Genomic DNA, 18,457 nt, shown 5'->3' with positions numbered 1-18,457 from the left:
AATCCTTTCCCACACACAAGCACAGAGAAAGATTTCTCCTTCTACATTCAAAGGCCAATGATATTCAGGTCCTGATGGGTCGAGTGACTCTCAGATCTTGGCGTGATGTTTGCTTTGAGTTTCTTGTCTGCAAGTCCTCCCCTTCTGATACCCTGAAAAAGGAGATTACAAAAGTCATCACTAAGTACAGGAGAGAAATTCAGAACAGACAATTCTAGTTTCTATGGAAATTAAGAAAAAAAAACCTACTCCTGCTCCTATCTTCTATGTTTGTATTAGAGGGATCAAGGGATATGGGGAGAAAGCAGGAACAGGGTACTGAATTTGGATGATCAGCCATGATCTCATTAAATGGCAGAGCAGGCTCGAGGGGCCGAATGGCCTACTCCTGCTCCTATCTTCTATGTTTCTATGACCTATTTCACTTAGCAGAGAGGTCAATAACCAGGGGGCACAGATTTAAAGTAATTGGTAGAACGATTAGAGAGGAGCTGAGGATAATTTTTTTTACCCAGAGGGTGGTGGGGGTCTGGAACTCACTGCCTGAAAGGATTGTAGAGGCAAAGAACCTCATCACATTTAAAAAGTACTTGGATATGCACTTGAAGTGCCGTAACCTACAAGGCTAAGAAAGACTATGAAAAATTCAAAAATGGGTTTAGCATGCATGTACGTAAGCAAAAAGGTTGGTGAGCTACAAGCACAATTAACCGTATGGCAATATGATGTTGTGGCAATAACGGAAACGTGGCTTAAAAATGGTGAGGACTGGGCATTTAATATTCAAGGGTACAAAGATAGGGATGGAAAAAAGGGAGGTGGGGTGGCAGTGTTGATTAAGGAAGACATTGTAGTGTTGGAAAGGGAGGAAGTTCTTGAGGGAACAAGGACAGAATTCATTTGGTTAGAGTTGAAGAGGAGAAAGGGTCTGATCACACTATTAGGGTATTCCATAGGCCTCCAAATCGTGAGAGAGGGGTAGAGGAGCAAATCTGCAGGGAAATCGCAGAGATATGCAAGAGCTATAGAGTGGTGATATTGGGGGACTTTAATTACCCAAATATCGATTGGGATAATGCTAGGGTAAAGGGAAAGGATGAGGACGAATTTCTGAATTATGTTCAGGAGAATTTCCTTGCCCAGTATTTCCTTGGGCCAACTAGGAAGGAGGCTCTGGAACAGTTCCCATGGATTGGAGGGTAGCTAATGTTACCGCACTATTCAAAAAAGGTGGTAGAGAGAAAACGGGGAATTATAGACCGGTAAGCCTGACATCGGTAGTGGGGAAAATGCTAGAGTCCATTATAAAAGATGTAATAGCAGAGCACTTGGAAAACAGTGACAGGATCGGACAAAGTCAACATGGATTTACAAAAGGTAAATCGTGCTTGACTAATCTACTGGAATTTTTTGAGAATGTAACTGGTAGAATAGATAAGGGAGAACCAGTGGATGTGGTGTATTTGGACTTTCAGAAGGCTTTCGATAAGGTCCCGCATAAGAGATTAGCGTGTAAAGTTGAGGCACATGGGATGGGGGCAAGGTACTGACTTGGATAAAGAATTGTTTGGCAGACAGGAAGCAAAGAGTTGGAATAAACGGCTCTTTATCCGAGTGGCAGGCAGTGTCTGGTGGGGTACCGCAGGGATCGGTCCTAGGACCCCAGCTATTCACAATATATATTAATGATCTAGACAAGGGAACTAGATGTAATATCTCTAAGTTTGCAGATGACACAAAGCTGGGTGGGCGTGTGTGCTGTGAGGAGGATGCCGAGAAACTCCGGTATGATTTGGACAGGTTGGGTGATTGGGCAGAAGCATGGCAGATGCAGTATAATGTAAATAAATGCGAGGTTATCCACTTTGGTGGCAAAAACAGGAAGCCAGATTATTATCTGAACGGCAATAGATTGGGAGAAGGGGAAGTGCAACGAGACCTGGGTGTCCTTATGCACCAGTCGCTGAAGGTAAGCATGCAGGTGCAGCAGGCGGTTAAGAAGGCAAATGGTATGTTGGCCTTCATAGCGAGAGGGTTCGAGTACAAGAACAAGGATGTCTTGCTGCAGTTGTACAGGGCCTTGGTGAGACCACATCTTGAGTATTGTGTGCAGTTTTGGTCGCCTTATCTGAGGAAGGATGTTCTTGCCATGGAGGGATTGCAGCAAAGATTCACCAGACTGATACCTGGGATGGCAGGAATGACATATGAAGAGAGATTGGGTCGATTGGGCTTGTATTCGCTAGAGTTTAGAAGAATGAGAGGGGATCTCATTGAAACTTATAAAATTCTAACAGGACTAGACAGACTAGATGCAGGAAGGATGTTCCCAATCGCAGGGGAGTCCAGAACCAGGGGTCACAGTCTAAGGATAAGGGGTAAGCCATTTAGGGCAGAGATGAGGAGGAATTTCTTCACCCAGAGAGTGGTGAACCTGTGGAATTCTCTACCACAGAAGGCAGTTGAGGCTAATTCATTAAATATATTCAAGAAGGAGTTAGATATATTTCTTAAGGTTAAAGGGATCAAGGGATATGGGGAGAAAGCAGGGACAGGGTACTGAATTTGGATGATCAGCCATGATCTCATTAAATGGCGGAGCAGGCTCGAGGGGCCGAATGGCCTACTCCTGCTCCTATCTTCTGTTTCTATATTTCTATGACAAAATATCGGTAGAAGGAATGGAAGGGGTGAAAATTGATAGACAGGATGTACTACAAAGGCTGGGTATGCTATGAGTGGATAAGTCGCCTGGTCCAGATGGCTTGCATCCAAGGTGGCTAAGGGAATTGGGGGAGGAGATAGCGGAAGGGCTTGCCATAATTTTCCAATCTTCCCTAGATGCAGGGGGGGCTGCCTGAGGATTGGAAAGTGGCAAATGTGACACCATTGTTCAAGAAAGGGTGTTAGGACAATCCCAGTAACTACAGGCTGGTCAGCTTAACAGCAGTGGTGGGTAAAGTTTTAGAAACAATAATCAAGGAAAACATTAACAGGCACTTGGAAAGGTTTAAGCTAATTAAGGAGAGCCAACATGGATTTGTAAAAGGCAAATCGTTTTTGACTAATCTAATTGAATTTTTTGATGAAGGGAATGCAATGGATGTTGTCTACATGGATTTTAGGAAGGTGTTTGACAAAGTACCACATAGAAGGCTGGTTAACAAAATTGAGACTCGTGGAATAGGTGGGTCAGTGGCAGCTTGGATAAGGAATTGGCTTAAGGACAGAAAACAGCAAGTTGTGGTAAATGGCTGTTTTTCAGACTGGAGGATGGTCGACAGTGGTGTTCCCCAAGGGTCAGTGCTGGGGCCACTGCTTTTTTTGATATATATAAATGACCTGGATATTGGAATACTGAGTAGAATTTCTAAATTTGCCGATGACACCAAACTTGGGGGTGTGGCCAACAGTGAGGATGATACCAATCGACTGCAACAGGACATAGAAAGGCTAGCAGAATGGGCAGACAAGTGGCAGATGGAATTTAATACAGAGAAGTGTGAGGTGATGCATTTTGTCAGAAGGAACAGGGAAAGGCAATATACACTTAATGGCATAATTCTAAAGAGTGTGCAGGGACAGAGGGACCTGGGAGTTAATGTGCATAGGTCCCTGAAGGTGGCAGGACATATTGAGAGAGTGGTTAGCAAAGCATATGGGATCTTGGGCTTCATAGATAGAGGTATTGAGTACAAAAGTAGAGAAGTTATGCTGAACCTTTATAAAACGTTGGTTAGGCCACAACTGGAGTATTTTGTCCAGTTCTGGTCACCACACTTTAGGAAAGATGTGAAGGCCCTTGAGAGGGTGCAGAGGAGATTTACCAGAATTGTTCCGGGGATGTGGGATCTTAGCTACAAGGACAGGTTGGAGAAGCTGGATTTGTTTTCATTTGAGCAAAGGGGGTTGAGGGGTGATTTGACAGAGGTGTACAAGATTATGACGGGTTTGGATAGGCTAGATGGGGAAAGGCTGTTCCCAGCAGTTGATGATACAAGGACTAGGGGACACAGATTTACAGTTTTGGGCAAGAGATACAGGGGGATGTGAGGAAAAACTTTTTTACGCAGCGAGTGGTGAGGACCTGGAATTCGCTGCCGATGGAAGTGGTGGAAGCGGAGACACTCAATGTTTTCAAGGGGAGACTGGATAGGCACTTGAGGGAAATAAACTTGCAGGGCTACGGGGATAGAGCAGGGGAATGGGACTGACTGGATTGCTCTACAGAGAGCCGGCACAGACTCGATGGGCCGAATGGCCTCCTTCTGTGCCGTTATGAGTCTGACTCTATGACTACTACGGACCAAGAGCTGGAAAGTGGGATCAGGTTGGATAGCTCTTTTTCGGCCAGCGTAGACACGATGAACCGAATGGCCTCCTTCTGTACCATAAATTTCTATGATTCTATTATTCTAAGTATGAGAGGAGGAGAAAGGAATAGAAAGATATGTTGAGGGGGGTGTGATGAAGAGGGGAGGGTGGAGATTTGTGTGGAGCATAAATGCCAGCATGGAGCTATTGTGTTTAATGGTCTGTTTTTGTGCTGTAAATTCTATGGAATTCAATGTTTATTTGTTCACCTTCTCTTATCAGGAGATTGTCTCGTTAAATAAATACGAGCGGAGACAACGTCGTCCTCTTTAATCTTCAGACAGGGCCTGTTGCATTTCAGCTGAAGTCGAGAACTAACTGTTCATGTACAGTCTCTCCTTGTGGATCTTTTTCCTTGAGACTGTCATGTTTGCCATCAAACCCTTGATATTATACACACGGTACACATGCCGTCCAGAGCAGCCTGCAGGGTAACACACTGTGCACTGAGGCCAGAACGCAGTAGGTGGATAGACATGTGTCAGGAACCTGCAACTGGGACTGTGATGGACACCAGATAGCTCTGTTTCTCTCTCATAAAAATATAAGAATTTGGAGCAGGAGTCGGCCATTTGGCCTCTCGATCAATAAGATCATGACTGATCTTCGACCTCAGCTCCATTTTCCCGCTTTATCCCCATATCCTCTCACTGTCTCGCTCACACTCCTCTCTCTCTCTCTCTCTTTCATCCTCTGCCTCTTTCTTCCTACCTGTCTCTCTCTCTCTCTCGCTGTCTCTCTCACACTCCTCTTTTTCTCTAATCTCTTTCTCTGTCTCTCTCTCTCGCTCACACTCCTGTAATTACTCCTTGCTCTCTCCCCCTCTTTGCCTCCCCTCCATCTCTGTGTGTGTGTCTCTCTCACATTTTCTCTTGCACCCTCTCTTTCTCCCTCAGTCTGCCTCTCTCTAACACTCAGTGTGGCTCAGTGGGTAGCACCTTTGACTCAGAAGGTCGTGGATTCAAATCCCCACTCCAGAGGTTTGAGTGCAGAAATCTAGGCTGATAGCACTGCACTGTCAGAGGTGCTGTCTTTCGGATGAAATGTTAAACCGAGGCCCCCTTTGCTTTCTCAGGTGGGTGTAAAAGATCCCCTGGTGTCCTGGGCCAATATTTATCCCTCAATCAACATAACAAAAACAGATTATCTGGCCATTATCACATTGCTGTTTATGAGAGCTTGCTGTGTGCAAATTGGCTGCCGTGTTTCCTACATTACAACTGACTACACTTCAAAAAGTAGTTCATTGGCTGTAAAGTGCTTTGGGGTGTCTGGTGGTTATGAAAGGCGCTATAGAAATACAAGTCTTTCTTTTCTTTTCCCTGTGTGTGTGTGTCTCGCTCTCACACTTTCTCTCACCGCCTCTCTTTCTCTCTCAGCCTGTCTCTCTCTGTCACTCTCTCACTCTCCCCCATTTACATGCCGCTCTCTCTCCTTCATTCTCTCCCCTTCGTCTCTCTGTGTGTGTGTGTGTGTCTCTCTCACACACTTTCTCGGTCCCACATTGTCTCCCTCTGCCTGTCTCTCTTTCCCACTTTCGTTCTTTGAAAGTGGGGGTGGGGTGTTGTGTCTGTGTATAATAAGACACAGACTGCAGGAGAACGGTACAACAGGTGTTTACTCAACGTGGCTCACATGGGAACTGATCTGTACAGGTTACAACTCAGTGATATATACAGGTGTGGTCACTGCCGGTACTGCAGTATACATGAGCTGTAGAAAGTAGTTCCCCCCTTAAAGGTATATACATTACAATTCCTCCCCTTTTAGATTAACAGTACCATAACACTCATTTAACAATTAAATATCAAACTAATTACAATTAACACTTTTAACATGCAACATTAGCTGAAAATAGTCTATTTATATATTCAGTCTTTGGGGAGGCTTCCTGATCCTTTCTGGATAGCGCCTTTCCCGAGTGTCTTGCTCTTGGTGCGGAGGCGATTCTGGCCCCCTGTCGTCGGTTGGTTCATCAGCTTCCGATGCTACTGTTTCTGGGGTAGATGCGACCTGTACGTCGGGTTCATCACCAGGTACGTATGGGCGAGGCATGGGGTTGACTTGTTCCTGTGACTCTAGGATCTGGTCAGCATGGCGTCTCACGATGCTCTCCCCAATGTCCACTGTGTACATTAGTGGGCCCTGCAGTGTGCATATCGTTCCTGGCTGCCATTTTTCTGTTCGGTAGTCGCGGGCCAAGACTGGTTGCCCTACATTGAAGCTCCTTGTTGGCTTCTCATGGATGTGCTGGAATTGCTTACTCTCAACATCTCTTCGTACGTTTGGTCTGAGCAAATCCAGGTGAGATCTTAACCTTCAGTTAAAGAACATCATGGCTGGGGCCTGGTTGGTGACTGCATGTGTCGCATTCCGGTAGGCGAACAGGAAATTGTCCACCTTGTGCTGCAGCGGAATGTTGTCATTGTACATAGCCTTTATTGCCTTGTTAAAGGTTTGTACGAACCTCTCAGCCAATCCATTTGTGGCTGGATGATACGGGGCGGATGTGTAATGCCTTACCCCATTCCTTTTCCAGAACCTCCGGAACTCTTCGGACACAAACTGTGGTCCGTTGTCGGAGCAAATCTGTTCTGGCAAGCCATTCCTGGCAAAAATGGTCCGTAGGACTGCAATAGTTTTCTCCATGGTGGTGGAGGACATTTTGATGACCTCAGGCCATTTCGAGTGCGCATCCACGGCTATTAAAAACATTGAGTCCATGAATGGACCAGCAAAATCAATATGCACCCGTTGCCATGGAGATGAGGGCCACTCCCATGAGTGTAGAGGGGCCTGTGGTGGTGCATTTTGGACTTTCTGGCATCCTGAGCAGCTCTTGGTCAGGTCCTCGATTTGTTTATCGATTCCTGGCCACCACACATAAGCCCTGGCTAGGCTTTTCATTTTTACCCCTCCCAGATGACCCTCATGAAGCTCATTGAGCACTCTATCCCTTAACTTGGGTGGAATTACCACTCGGGATCCACACATCAAGGTCCCCCGGCACACTGACAGCTGTTCTCTCCTTGTCGAGAATGCTGGCAACAGTGAGTCGCCATGTGCTGGCCATCCCTTCACCGTCAAATCATATACCCGAGACAGTGTCGGGTCATTTCGGGTTTCCTTTTCGATACAAGCGTTAGTTACCGGTAGGTATTCAACTATGGTCGAATGGAATATTTCGACAGGATCCACTGCTGGTGCTTCCTCCGCAGTAGGCAGTGGCAGGCGTGATAGCCCATCAGCATTTCCATGCTGTTTCGTGCCCTTATATTCAATCTCATAGTGGTGCGCCCCTAGAAAAAGTGACCATCTTTGTAGTCGTTGCGCAGTCATCACCGGAACGCCCTTCTTCGGATTAAAATTGGAGACAAGAGGCTGGTGATCAGTCAGCAAGGTGAATTTCTGCCCGTGCAGATAGTGATTGAACTTTTTCACTCCCCACACTAGGCTGAGGGCCTCCCTGTCAATCTGGGCGTAGTTACGCTTGGCTGAGGTTAGTGATTGTGACGCGAAGGCTATTGGCCTCTCTGAACCGTCCAAGAGTTTGTGCGACAGCACCGCTCCAATGCCGTAGGGTGACGCATCACATGCCAACCAAATTGGTAATGCTGGGTTGTAATGGGCCAATACCTCTTTCGATGTGATTAGTGTTTTGCTCTTCTGGAAAGCTCGCCTACATTCGTCACTCCACTTCCATGGCACCCCAGTTTGCAGTAGGGTGTTCAGTGGGTGTAGTATTGTAGACAAATTTGACAAGAACTTATGGTAGTAGTTTACCAGCCCGAGGAACGACCTCAGTTGTGACACATTTTCCGGTGCTGGAGCCTTGACTACTGCCTCAATCTTCTCTGGGGACTTATGTAACCCCTCTTTATCGATAACGTGGCCACAATACAAGATCTGTTTTCTAAAAAACTCGCATTTGGGGCGGTTAGCTCGGAGCCCATATTCCTGCAATCTAGTGAGCACCTGCTCCAGGTTGGCAAGGTGATCACTGTCATTTTCGCCCGTGACCAGGATGTCGTCCAAATAACACTGGGTCCCTGGGATCCCTTGCAGGACTTGATCCATTGCCCTCTGCCAAATAGCCGGAGCTGATGCTACCCCGAATACCAGCCGATTGTATTGGTAGAGACCTTTATGGGTGTTGATTGTGAGGTATTTTTTTAATGCTTCTTCTACCTCCATTTGCAGATACGCCTGAGCCAGATCAATCTTAGTGAAGCGTTTCCCTCCAGATAGCGAGGCGAAAATATCTTCAATCCGCGGAAGTGGATATTGTACGGTGTGAAGGGCCGGGTTCACTGTTACCTTAAAGTCCCCACAGATGCAAACCTTCCTTGGTTCCCCAGGCGTGCTGCTCAACGACTTTTTCATCACAGGGACGATGGGTGTAGCCCACTCACTCCAGTCTACCTTGGACAGTACACCTGAACGTTCCAGACTCTCCAGCTCTGCTTCGATGGCTGGGCGGATCGCATAAGGTACTGGTCTGGCCGTAAAAAATTTTGGGCTTGCGTTTTCTTCAATTTTAATCGTCGCTGTCATGCCTTTTAGTGTTCCGAGTCCTTGCTGGAACACTTCTTTCGCGTCAGTTAGGATCTTTGACAGTCGCCCAGGTGTGACGTCGTCATCGTTTTTGTCAGCCACAGTCAGTGCCTGTATGGAATGCCAATCCAGTTGTATTTTCCGGATCCATTCACGTCCCAGTAATGGTGGTCCTCCATCTTGCAATACATACAGGTCTAGTTTTGGTGTTTCCTTACCGTTATATATAATGGTCACCCTTATTTTTCCTTTGGGGTAGACTTTTTGCCCTGTGTACGTCTTCAAAATAATTTTTGTGTCTCTCAAGGGTATGTGTGAGAATAGCTGCTCGTAGTCCCGTCGGTTTATGACTGTTAGGGCTGATCCTGTGTCCAATTCCATCTTTACCTGGACTCCTGCTATCTTGAGAGTGACCCAAATGGTTCGGTGATCCTCCGTTGTGATCACATTATGTAGTTTCAGACAACTCAGTTCCTTGCTTTTGGAGTCGTTATCACTCTTTTGTTCATCTGAACTATTCTCCGTCATCTTATGTACCTTCTTGTACTTTTCTTTGGTAGGTTTCTTATTGCTGGTTTTCTTTCCCGACCTGCAGACTCGTGCTATGTGTTCTACTTTTCCACACTGTCTGCACACTTTGTCTTTGAACCAGCAATCATTCTGGTCGTGTGTTGTTCTGCCGCAGAGATAGCACTTCTCTGTTCCATATGACATTTCGTTTGTGCCATATTCTTGCGGGCTCTGTTGTATCTCTGCAGCGCCCCGTGCTGCTGCTTCATATGATACCGCAATGCTGAAAGCCTTTTCCAGTGTAAGGTCCTTTTCAGATAAAAGCCGTTTCTGGGTTCCTTCACTTTGAAGCCCACACACAAACTTGTCCCTTAAGGTATCTGCCAGTCCCGCTCCAAACTGGCAGTGTTTCGATAGTTTGCGCAGTTCTGTTAAATAATCAGCATCGCTTTCATCCTTATGCTGGTTCCGTTTGTGAAACTTGAATCTTTCTGCTATCAACAGCGGTGTGGGGTTTAAATGTTCCTGTAGTATCGTTACTATGTCTTCAAAACACTTTTCCATTGGCTTCGTTGGGGTTACTAGATTTCGTAATAACCCATACGTCTTTGCACCCATTAAATTTAACAATACCGACGCTTTCTTGTCATCTGACACCTCATTTGCCTTGCAGTATACCTCTATTCGTTCGACATATGTAGTCCAATCTTCGACTTCATTGTCAAACGCGGTGATACTGCCACTCTTCGGCATTTTGGGTGTGGTTTAAACTGGCGTCTCCCAATGGCTTAAAATGGCGTCTCCCGTGCTTTCCTTCCTCCCCCGCTGCTGCCAACGCCACTACCGGCGGTTCTCGTGGCAATGGCGGCGCCCTGTAGGTTTCGCGCTTCTCCTGCGCTGCTGCCAACGCCGCTCTCGGCTATCCTTGTGGCAATGGCGGCGCCTCGCGGGTTTCTGCGCGTCTCTCTCTCCCTCTCTTCGACGCTGCTCGACCCCTGAACACCGGCTGCGCCCTGTGCGCTCTGCCCTCTCTCTCTCTCCCCCGTCGACGCTGCTCGGCCCTTTGCTGTGCCGCTCGGTCGGGCTCCAGCCCGCCGCTGTCCGGGAAGGGTCTGCGCACTACCTGTTGCCAGCCCGTTTCGCTGGACCACCTCGACTGGAAAGCCAAGCCTGGCTCTCGACAGCCTCCCCCGCAATTCTCGAGTCTCTGCTGGATGACTGGGTGGTTGCCCGTGGTCGACGCCCGAGTCTCTGGCCTTGACCTCCAATCCTCTGATCTCCAGGAACGAATCCCCAGGAGGTGATGCAGAGTTGTAGGTAGGTTCGAACAAACCTTGCCGCCAATGTTGTGTCTGTGTATAATAAGACACAGACTGCAGGAGAACGGTACAACAGGTGTTTACTCAACGTGGCTCACACGGGAACTGATCTGTACAGATTACTACTCAGTGCTATATACAGGTGTGGTCACTGCCAGTACTGCAGTATACATGAGCTGAAAAAGATAGTTCCCCCCTTAAAGGTATATACATTACATGGGGGGGGTGGGGGGGTGGGGGAACTGAACAGGCTGAGAAGCTAAACTGGGCTGCATGGAGGAGGGAGTCTCACTCCACCCAACTCTGATTTACACTTCAACCCAACCGGTTACATGAAGTCCTTTAGGGAAGGAAACCTGCCATCCTTACCCAGTCTGGGCCTACATGTGACTCCAGTCCCCACACCAACGTGGTTCGCTCTTAACTACCCTCTGAAGCAGCCGAGCGAGCAACTCAATTGTATTGAACCACTAGACAAGGTCCATTGCCACCTTCTCAGGGCAACTAGGGATGGGCAATAAATGCCAGCCTTGCCAACGACGCCCACATCCCGTGAATGAATTAAAAATTAGCTCCTAAGAGTCAACATGCAGCAAAATCACCTTGCACTGGCCCTACCCTTGCACAGGAACAGGAGGAGGCCATTCAGCCCCTCGAGCGCGTTCCGCCAATCAATGAGATCATGGCTGCTCTGTATCTGAACTCCATTTACCCGCCTTGGTTCCATAACCCTTAATACCCTTACCCAACAGAAACCTGTCAACCTCCTTTTTGAAATTTTCAACTGACCCTCAGCCTCAACAGCTTTTTTGGTGGGGAGAGAGTTCCAGATTTCCACCACCCTTTGTGTGAAGAAGTGCTTCCTGACATCACCCCTGAACAGCCTGGCTCTAATTTTAAGGTTATGCCCCCTCGTTCTGGACTCCGCCCCCCGCCAGAGGAAACAGTTACTCTCGATCTACCTTTTCAAACCATTTAAACACCTCAATTAGATCACCCCTTAATCTTCTATAGTCGAGGGAATACCGTCTATGCAACCAGCCCAAGGTCAATATTCCCTTCCCAAGATACGGTGTCCTAAAATGAACAGCGTGCTCTAAATGGGGTCAGACCAGAGCTTTATATAACTAATGTAACCTCCACTGAACTGCAGCCTCAATAAATGTGTAACTGGAAGTGCGTTGCGTTCCTAAGCAGACGGCCTGAACTTTGAAGCATTGCAGTCCTGCAGTCGACCCTGCACATTCCGTGCAGTTTGCCAGGATGCGGGTCAGAGGCCTTGGCAACAGTTGTTGGGTAATTTCCTGATCCCGAGCCCTCAGCCTGCTTTACTGAAAGTGGCTCGGGCTGACTGCTCGCAAACAGCTGGCAAATCGCAGCCACACGCTGACTGGCAGGAAGGAGATGCACTTAAAACCGAAATATTTATAGAGACCTGAGTCACTGGGACTCGAGCAAAGGCAGGACCCAAAGGAATCTTTGTATATATAGAGGAGCGTTATACCCAGTAACACACGGTGTGTTATTATTATAATATATACAGGAGCGTTATACCCAGAAACACATGGTGTGTTATTATTATAATATATACAGGAGCGTTATTCCCAGTAACACACGGTGTGTTATTATATAATATATACAGAGCGTTATACCCAGTAACACGCGGTGTGTTATTATATAATATATACTGGAGTGTTATGCCCAGTAACACACGGTGTGTTATTATTATAATATATACAGGAGCGTTATACCCAGTAACACACGGTGTGTTATTATATAATATATACTGGAGCGTTATACCCAGTAACACACAGTGTGTTATTATATAATATATACTGGAGCGTTATACCCAGTAACACACGGTGTGTTATTATATAATATATACTGGAGCGTTATACCCAGTAATACACGGTGTGTTATTATTATAATATATACAGGAGCGTTATACCCAGTAACACACGGTGTGTTATTATATAATATATACTGGAGCGTTATACCCAGTAACACACTCCGTGTTATTATTTAATATATACAGGAGCGTTATACCCAGTAAGACACGGTGTGTTATTATATAATATATACAGAGTGTTATACCCAGTAACACACGGTGTGTTATTATATAAAATCCGGCCTCGGGCGATTGTCTGTGTGGAGTTTGCACATTCTCCCCGTGTTTGCGTGGGTTTCCTCCGGGTGCTCCGGTTTCCTCCCACAGTCCAAAGATGTGCGGGTTAGGTTGATTGGCTATGATAAATTGACCCTTAGTGTTAGGGGGTTAAATACGTGGGGTTACGGGGATAGGGTGGGATATGTGTTGGTGTAGGGGTTACGGGGATCGGGTGGGATATGTGTCAGTGCAGGCTCGATGGGCCGAAATGGCCTCTATCTGCACTGTGGGGTTTCTGTGATTCTGTGATATACAGGAGCGTTATACCCAGTAACACACGGTGTGTTATTATATAATATATACAGGTGCGTTATACCCAGTAACGCACGGTGTGTTATATAATATATACAGGAGCGTTATACCCAGTAACACACGGTGTGTTATTATTATAATATATACTGGAGCGTTATACCCGGTAACACACGGTGTGTTATTATTATAATATATACTGGAGCGTTATACCCGGTAACACATGGTGTGTTATTATATCATATATACAGGAGTGTTATACCCAATAACACACGGTGTGTTATTATTATAATATATACTGGAGCGTTATACCCGGTAACACACGGTGTGTTATTATATCATATATACAGGAGTGTTATACCCAGTAATACACGGTGTGTTATTATTAATATATACAGGAGCGTAATACCCAGTAACGCACGGTGCGTTATTATTATATAATATATACAGGAGTGTTATACCCAGTAATACACGGTGTGTTATTATTAATATATACAGGAGCGTTATTCCCAGTAATACATGGGTTTGAGACCCAATCCAGAGACTTGAGTCCATAATCCAGGCTGACACTCCAGTGCAGTGCTGAGGGAATGCTGCACTGCCGGAGGTGCCGTCTTTCGATGAGACATTAAACCGAGGCCTCCATCTGCTCTCTCAAATGGATGTAGAAGATCCCATGGCATAATCCAAAAAAGAGTTTCCCCGGTGTCCAGGCCAATATTTATCCCTCAGACAACATCGCTAAAACAGGTTATCTGGTCATTATCACATTGCTGTTTGTGGGAGCTTGCTGTGCGCAAATTGGCTGCCGCGTTTCCTACATTATAACAGTGACTACACTTCAAAAAGTACTTCATTGGTTGTAAAGTGCTTTGGGACGCCCTGAGGTTGTGAAAGGCGCCATAGAAATGCAAGTCTTTCTTTCTTTTAGCCACTTAATTCCATTTCCAACCAGGGCTTTATGCAGCTCCTGTTGCTGACCCACACAGTAGTGACTGGGTGTTGTATAAAACCAGTACTCAGTGGGGAGAGGGAATTCTAATCCCTGTTCACAAATTGTAAACTTACTCTGCTCTGTTCTTCTTTGCACAGGTTTCTGGGAGACATACGGACCTCCCTGAGAGATGTGCTGAGTTCCCCGAACCTGGAGGCCAAATACAATCTGGCTCTGCTAGACACAAAGAAACAGAACATTGGGGTAAGAGAGTAAATCCATTTTAGATCACCTCCCCCAGTGCCCTGTGTTACTGCCTGTATCTCTACTGATGTTAATCCAGCTCCCTCACACTGTCACTCAGTAACCCCTCCCCCAGCGCCCTGTGTTACTGACTGTATCTCTACTGATGTTAATCCAGCTCACTCACACTGTCACTCAGTAACCACTCCCCCCAGCGCCCTGTGTTACTGACTGTATCTCTACTGATGTTAATCCAGCTCCCTCACACTGTCACTCAATAACCCCTCTCCCCAGCGCCCTGTGTTACTGACTGTATATCTACTGATGTTAATCCAGCTCTCTCACACTGTCACTCAGTAACCCCTTCCCCCAGCGCCCTGTTACTGACTGTATCTCTACTGATGATAATCTAGCTCCCTCACACTGTCACTCAGTAACCCCTCTCCCCCAGCACCCTGTGTTACTGACTGTATCTCTACTGATGTTAATCCAGCTCCCTCACACTGTCACTCAGCAACCCCTCCCCCCAGCGCCCTGTGTTACTGACTGTATCTCTACTGATGTTAATCCAGCTCCCTCACACTGTCACTCAGTAACCCCTCCCCCCAGCGCCCTGTGTTACTGACTGTATCTCTACTGATGTTAATCCAGCTCCCTCACACTGTCACTCAGTAACCCCTCTCCCCCAGCACCCTGTGTTACTGACTGTATCTCTACTGATGCTAATCCAGCTCCCTCACACTGTCACTCAGTAACCCCTCCCCCCAGCACCCTGTGTTACTGACTGTCATAGAGTCATAGAGTCTTACAGCACAGAAAGAGGCCCTTCGGCCCATCGTGTCTGCGCCGCCCATCCATCCCTGTCCAGTCTAATCCCATTTTCCAGCATTTGGTCCATAGCCTTGTATGCAATGGCATTTCAAGTGCTCATCCAAATGCTTCTTGAATGTTGTGAGGGTTCCTGCCTCTACCACCCTTTCAGGCATTGAGTTCCACATTCCAACCACCCTCTGGGTGAAAAAGTTCCTCCTCAAATCCCCTCTAAATCTCCTGCCCCTTACCCTGAATCTATGCCCCCTTGTTATTGACCCCCCTACTAAGGGGAAAAGTTCCTCTTTATCTACCCTATCTATGCCCCTCATCATTTTGTACACCTCAATCAGGTCCCCCCTCAGCCTTCTTTGCTCCAAGGAAAACAACCCCAGCCTGTCCAGCCTCTCTTCATAGCTGAGGCGCTCCATCCCAGGTAACATCCTGGTGAATCTTCTCTGCACCCTCTCCAAAGCAATCACATCCTTCCTATAGTGAGGCGACCAGAACTGCACACAGTACTCCAGCTGTGGCCTCACCAGCGTTTTGTACAGCTCCATCATAACCTCCCTGCTCTTATATTCTATGCCTCGGCTAATGAAGGCAAGTATCCCATATGCCTTTTTAACCACCTTATCTACCTGTTCCGCTGCCTTCAGGGATCTATGTACATGTACACCAAGGTCCCTCTGACCCTCTGTACTTCCTAGGGTCCTACCACTCATTGTGTATTCCCTTGCCTTATTTGTCCGTCCAAAATGCATCACCTCGCACTTTTCAGGGTTAAATTCCATTTGCCACTTTTCCGCCCATCTGACCAACCCGTTTATATCGTCCTGTAGCCTGAGGCTTTCCTCCTCACAATTTACCACCCCACCAATTTTCGTGTCATCTGCGAACGTACTGATCATACCTTTTACATTCTCATCCAAATCATTTATGTAGATCACAAACAACAAGGGACCCAGCACCGATCCCTGAGGTACCCCACTGGACACAGGCTTCCAGTCACAAAAGCAACCTTCGACCATCACCCTCTGCCTCCTGCCACTCAGCCAGTTTAGGATCCAACGCGCCAAGGCACCCTGGATCCCATGGGCTCTTACCTTCTTGACCAGTCTCCTATGCGGGACTTTGTCAAAAGCTTTACTGAAGTCCATGTAAACCACATCCACAGCATTTCCCTCATCCACCCCCCTAGTCACCCCCTCGAAAAATTCAATCAGATTTGTCAGACATGATTTACCCTTGACAAAGCCATGCTGACTATCCCCGATTAATCCTTGCCTCTCCAAGTGGAGACTAATTTTGTCCCTCAGAATTTTTTCCAATAATTTCCCTACCACAGATGTTAGGCTCACTGGCCTGTAATTCCCTGGTTTATCCCTGCTACCCTTCTTGAATAATGGTACTACGTTAGCTGTTCTCCAGTCCTCTGGTACATCCCCTGTGGCCAGAGAGGTTCTGAAAATTTGTGTCAGAGCCCCTGCAATCTCCTCCTTTGCCTCCCACAGCAGCCTGGGATACATCTCGTCCGGGCCTGGGGATTTATCCACTTTTTGGCCTGCTAAAACCGCTAGCACCTCCTCCCTCTCGATGCTATGATCTCATTGAATGGCGGAGCAGGCTCGAAGGGCCGAATGGCCTACTCCTGTTCCTATCTCTATGTTTCTATGTTTCTAATATGTTCAAGTATGTCACAGCCCCCTTGCCCGATTTCTATGTCTGCATCGTCTTTCTCCATAGTGAACACAGATGCAAAAAATTCATTTAAAACCCCGCCTACATCATCTGGCTCTACACACAGATTGCCACTTTGGTCCCTAATGGGCCCTACCCTTTCCCTGGTTATCCTCTTGCCCTTAATATACTTATAAAACATCTTAGGATTTTCCTTTATTTTGCTCGCCAGTGTTATTTCATGGCCCCTCCTCGCCCTCCTAATTTCTTTTTTAAGTATGCCCCTGCACTTTTTATACTCCTCTAGGGCTTCTTCCGTCTTTAGTCTTTTGTAACTGCCAAAAGCCCCCCTTTTATTTCTAATGCATTTTTGTATATCCCTTGTCATCCAAGGTTCCCTTTGCTTGTTGGTCCCACCCTTGACCTTTACAGGAACATGTTGGCGTTGTACTCTCTCTATTTCCCTTCTGAAAGTCTCCCACTGTTTTGATGCGGATTTTCCTATAAGTAGCTGCTCCCAGTCCAATTTGGCCAGATCCTGCCTTATCATATTAAAATCGGCCTTCCCCCAATTTAGAACCCTTATTTCCGGGCCGTCTTTGTCTTTTTCCATGACCACCTTAAATCTCACCAAATTGTGGTCACTGTCGCCAAAATGCTCTCCTACTGAAACTTCCACCACTTGCCCGGCTACATTCCCCAGAATTAGGTCCAGTACCGCCCCCTCTCTTGTAGGACTTTCTACATGTTGGCTCAAAAAGCTCTCCTGGTTGCACTTTAAGAATTCTGCACCCTCTAAGCCTTTCACACTCTGACTATCCCAATTTATATTGGGGAAGTTGAAATCCCCCACTATTATTACCCTATTATTTTCGCACTTTTCTGAGATTTGCCTACATATCTGTTCCTCTATCTCCCCCTGACTGTTTGGGGGCCTATAGTACACTCCCAGCAAAGTGCTTGCCCCCTTTTTGTTTTTAAGTTCTACCCATATGGCCTCATTAGAGGAACCCGCTAATATATCATCCCTCCTTACAGCAGTAATTGACTCCTTAATTAATATTGCAACACCCCCTCCCCTTTTACACCCCCCTCTGTCTCGCCTGAAGATTCTATACCCCGGAATATTGAGCTGCCAGTCCTGACCCTCCCTCAACCATGTCTCCGTGATAGCAACAATATCGTACTCCCATGTGTTCAACAACAACTTCAGTTCATCCACCTTATTTGCAAGACTCCTTGCATTAAAATAAATGCCTTCCAGCCCTGCCATATTCTCTTTTGCCTTCACATATTTGCTTTGCCTTCCCAGCTGACTTGTTTTTCCCTCTGTATTTGGCTGTAAATCACCCCCTACTATAGCTCCACTCTGTACCCCATCCCCTCTCCCAGCACCCTGTGTTACTGACTGTATCTCTACTGATGTTAATCCAGCTCCCTCACACTGTCACTCAGTAACCCCTCTCCCAGCACCCTGTGTTACTGACTGTATCTCTACTGATGTTAATCCAGCTCCCTCACACTGTCACTCAGTAACCCCTCTCCCAGCACCCTGTGTTACTGACTGTATCCCTACTGATGTTAATCCAGCTCCCTCACACTGTCACTCAGTAACCC

The 18,457-nt window shown here is 46.8% G+C and overlaps 1 protein-coding gene across 6 annotated transcripts in view; it reads left to right on the top strand.

Annotated features, from left to right (window-relative positions):
- dysf (dysferlin, limb girdle muscular dystrophy 2B (autosomal recessive)) overlaps positions 1-18,457 on the top strand; it is a 456,546-nt gene that overhangs the window by 107,285 nt on the left and 330,804 nt on the right. For all 6 annotated transcript variants that reach the window (XM_085975973.1, XM_085975981.1, XM_085976004.1 and 3 more), the window contains exon 4: positions 14,266-14,371. In XM_085975973.1, the coding sequence (XP_085832099.1) occupies positions 14,266-14,371 (106 nt within the window). The remainder of the gene's footprint in view (positions 1-14,265; positions 14,372-18,457) is intronic.

Source organism: Somniosus microcephalus, chromosome 2 (assembly GCF_052327205.1).
Source record: "Somniosus microcephalus isolate GS21.2 chromosome 2, FLI_Smic_1.0, whole genome shotgun sequence".
NCBI classification, from domain to species: Eukaryota; Metazoa; Chordata; class Chondrichthyes; order Squaliformes; family Somniosidae; genus Somniosus; species Somniosus microcephalus.
This window is presented reverse-complemented; position numbering and strand designations above follow the sequence as displayed.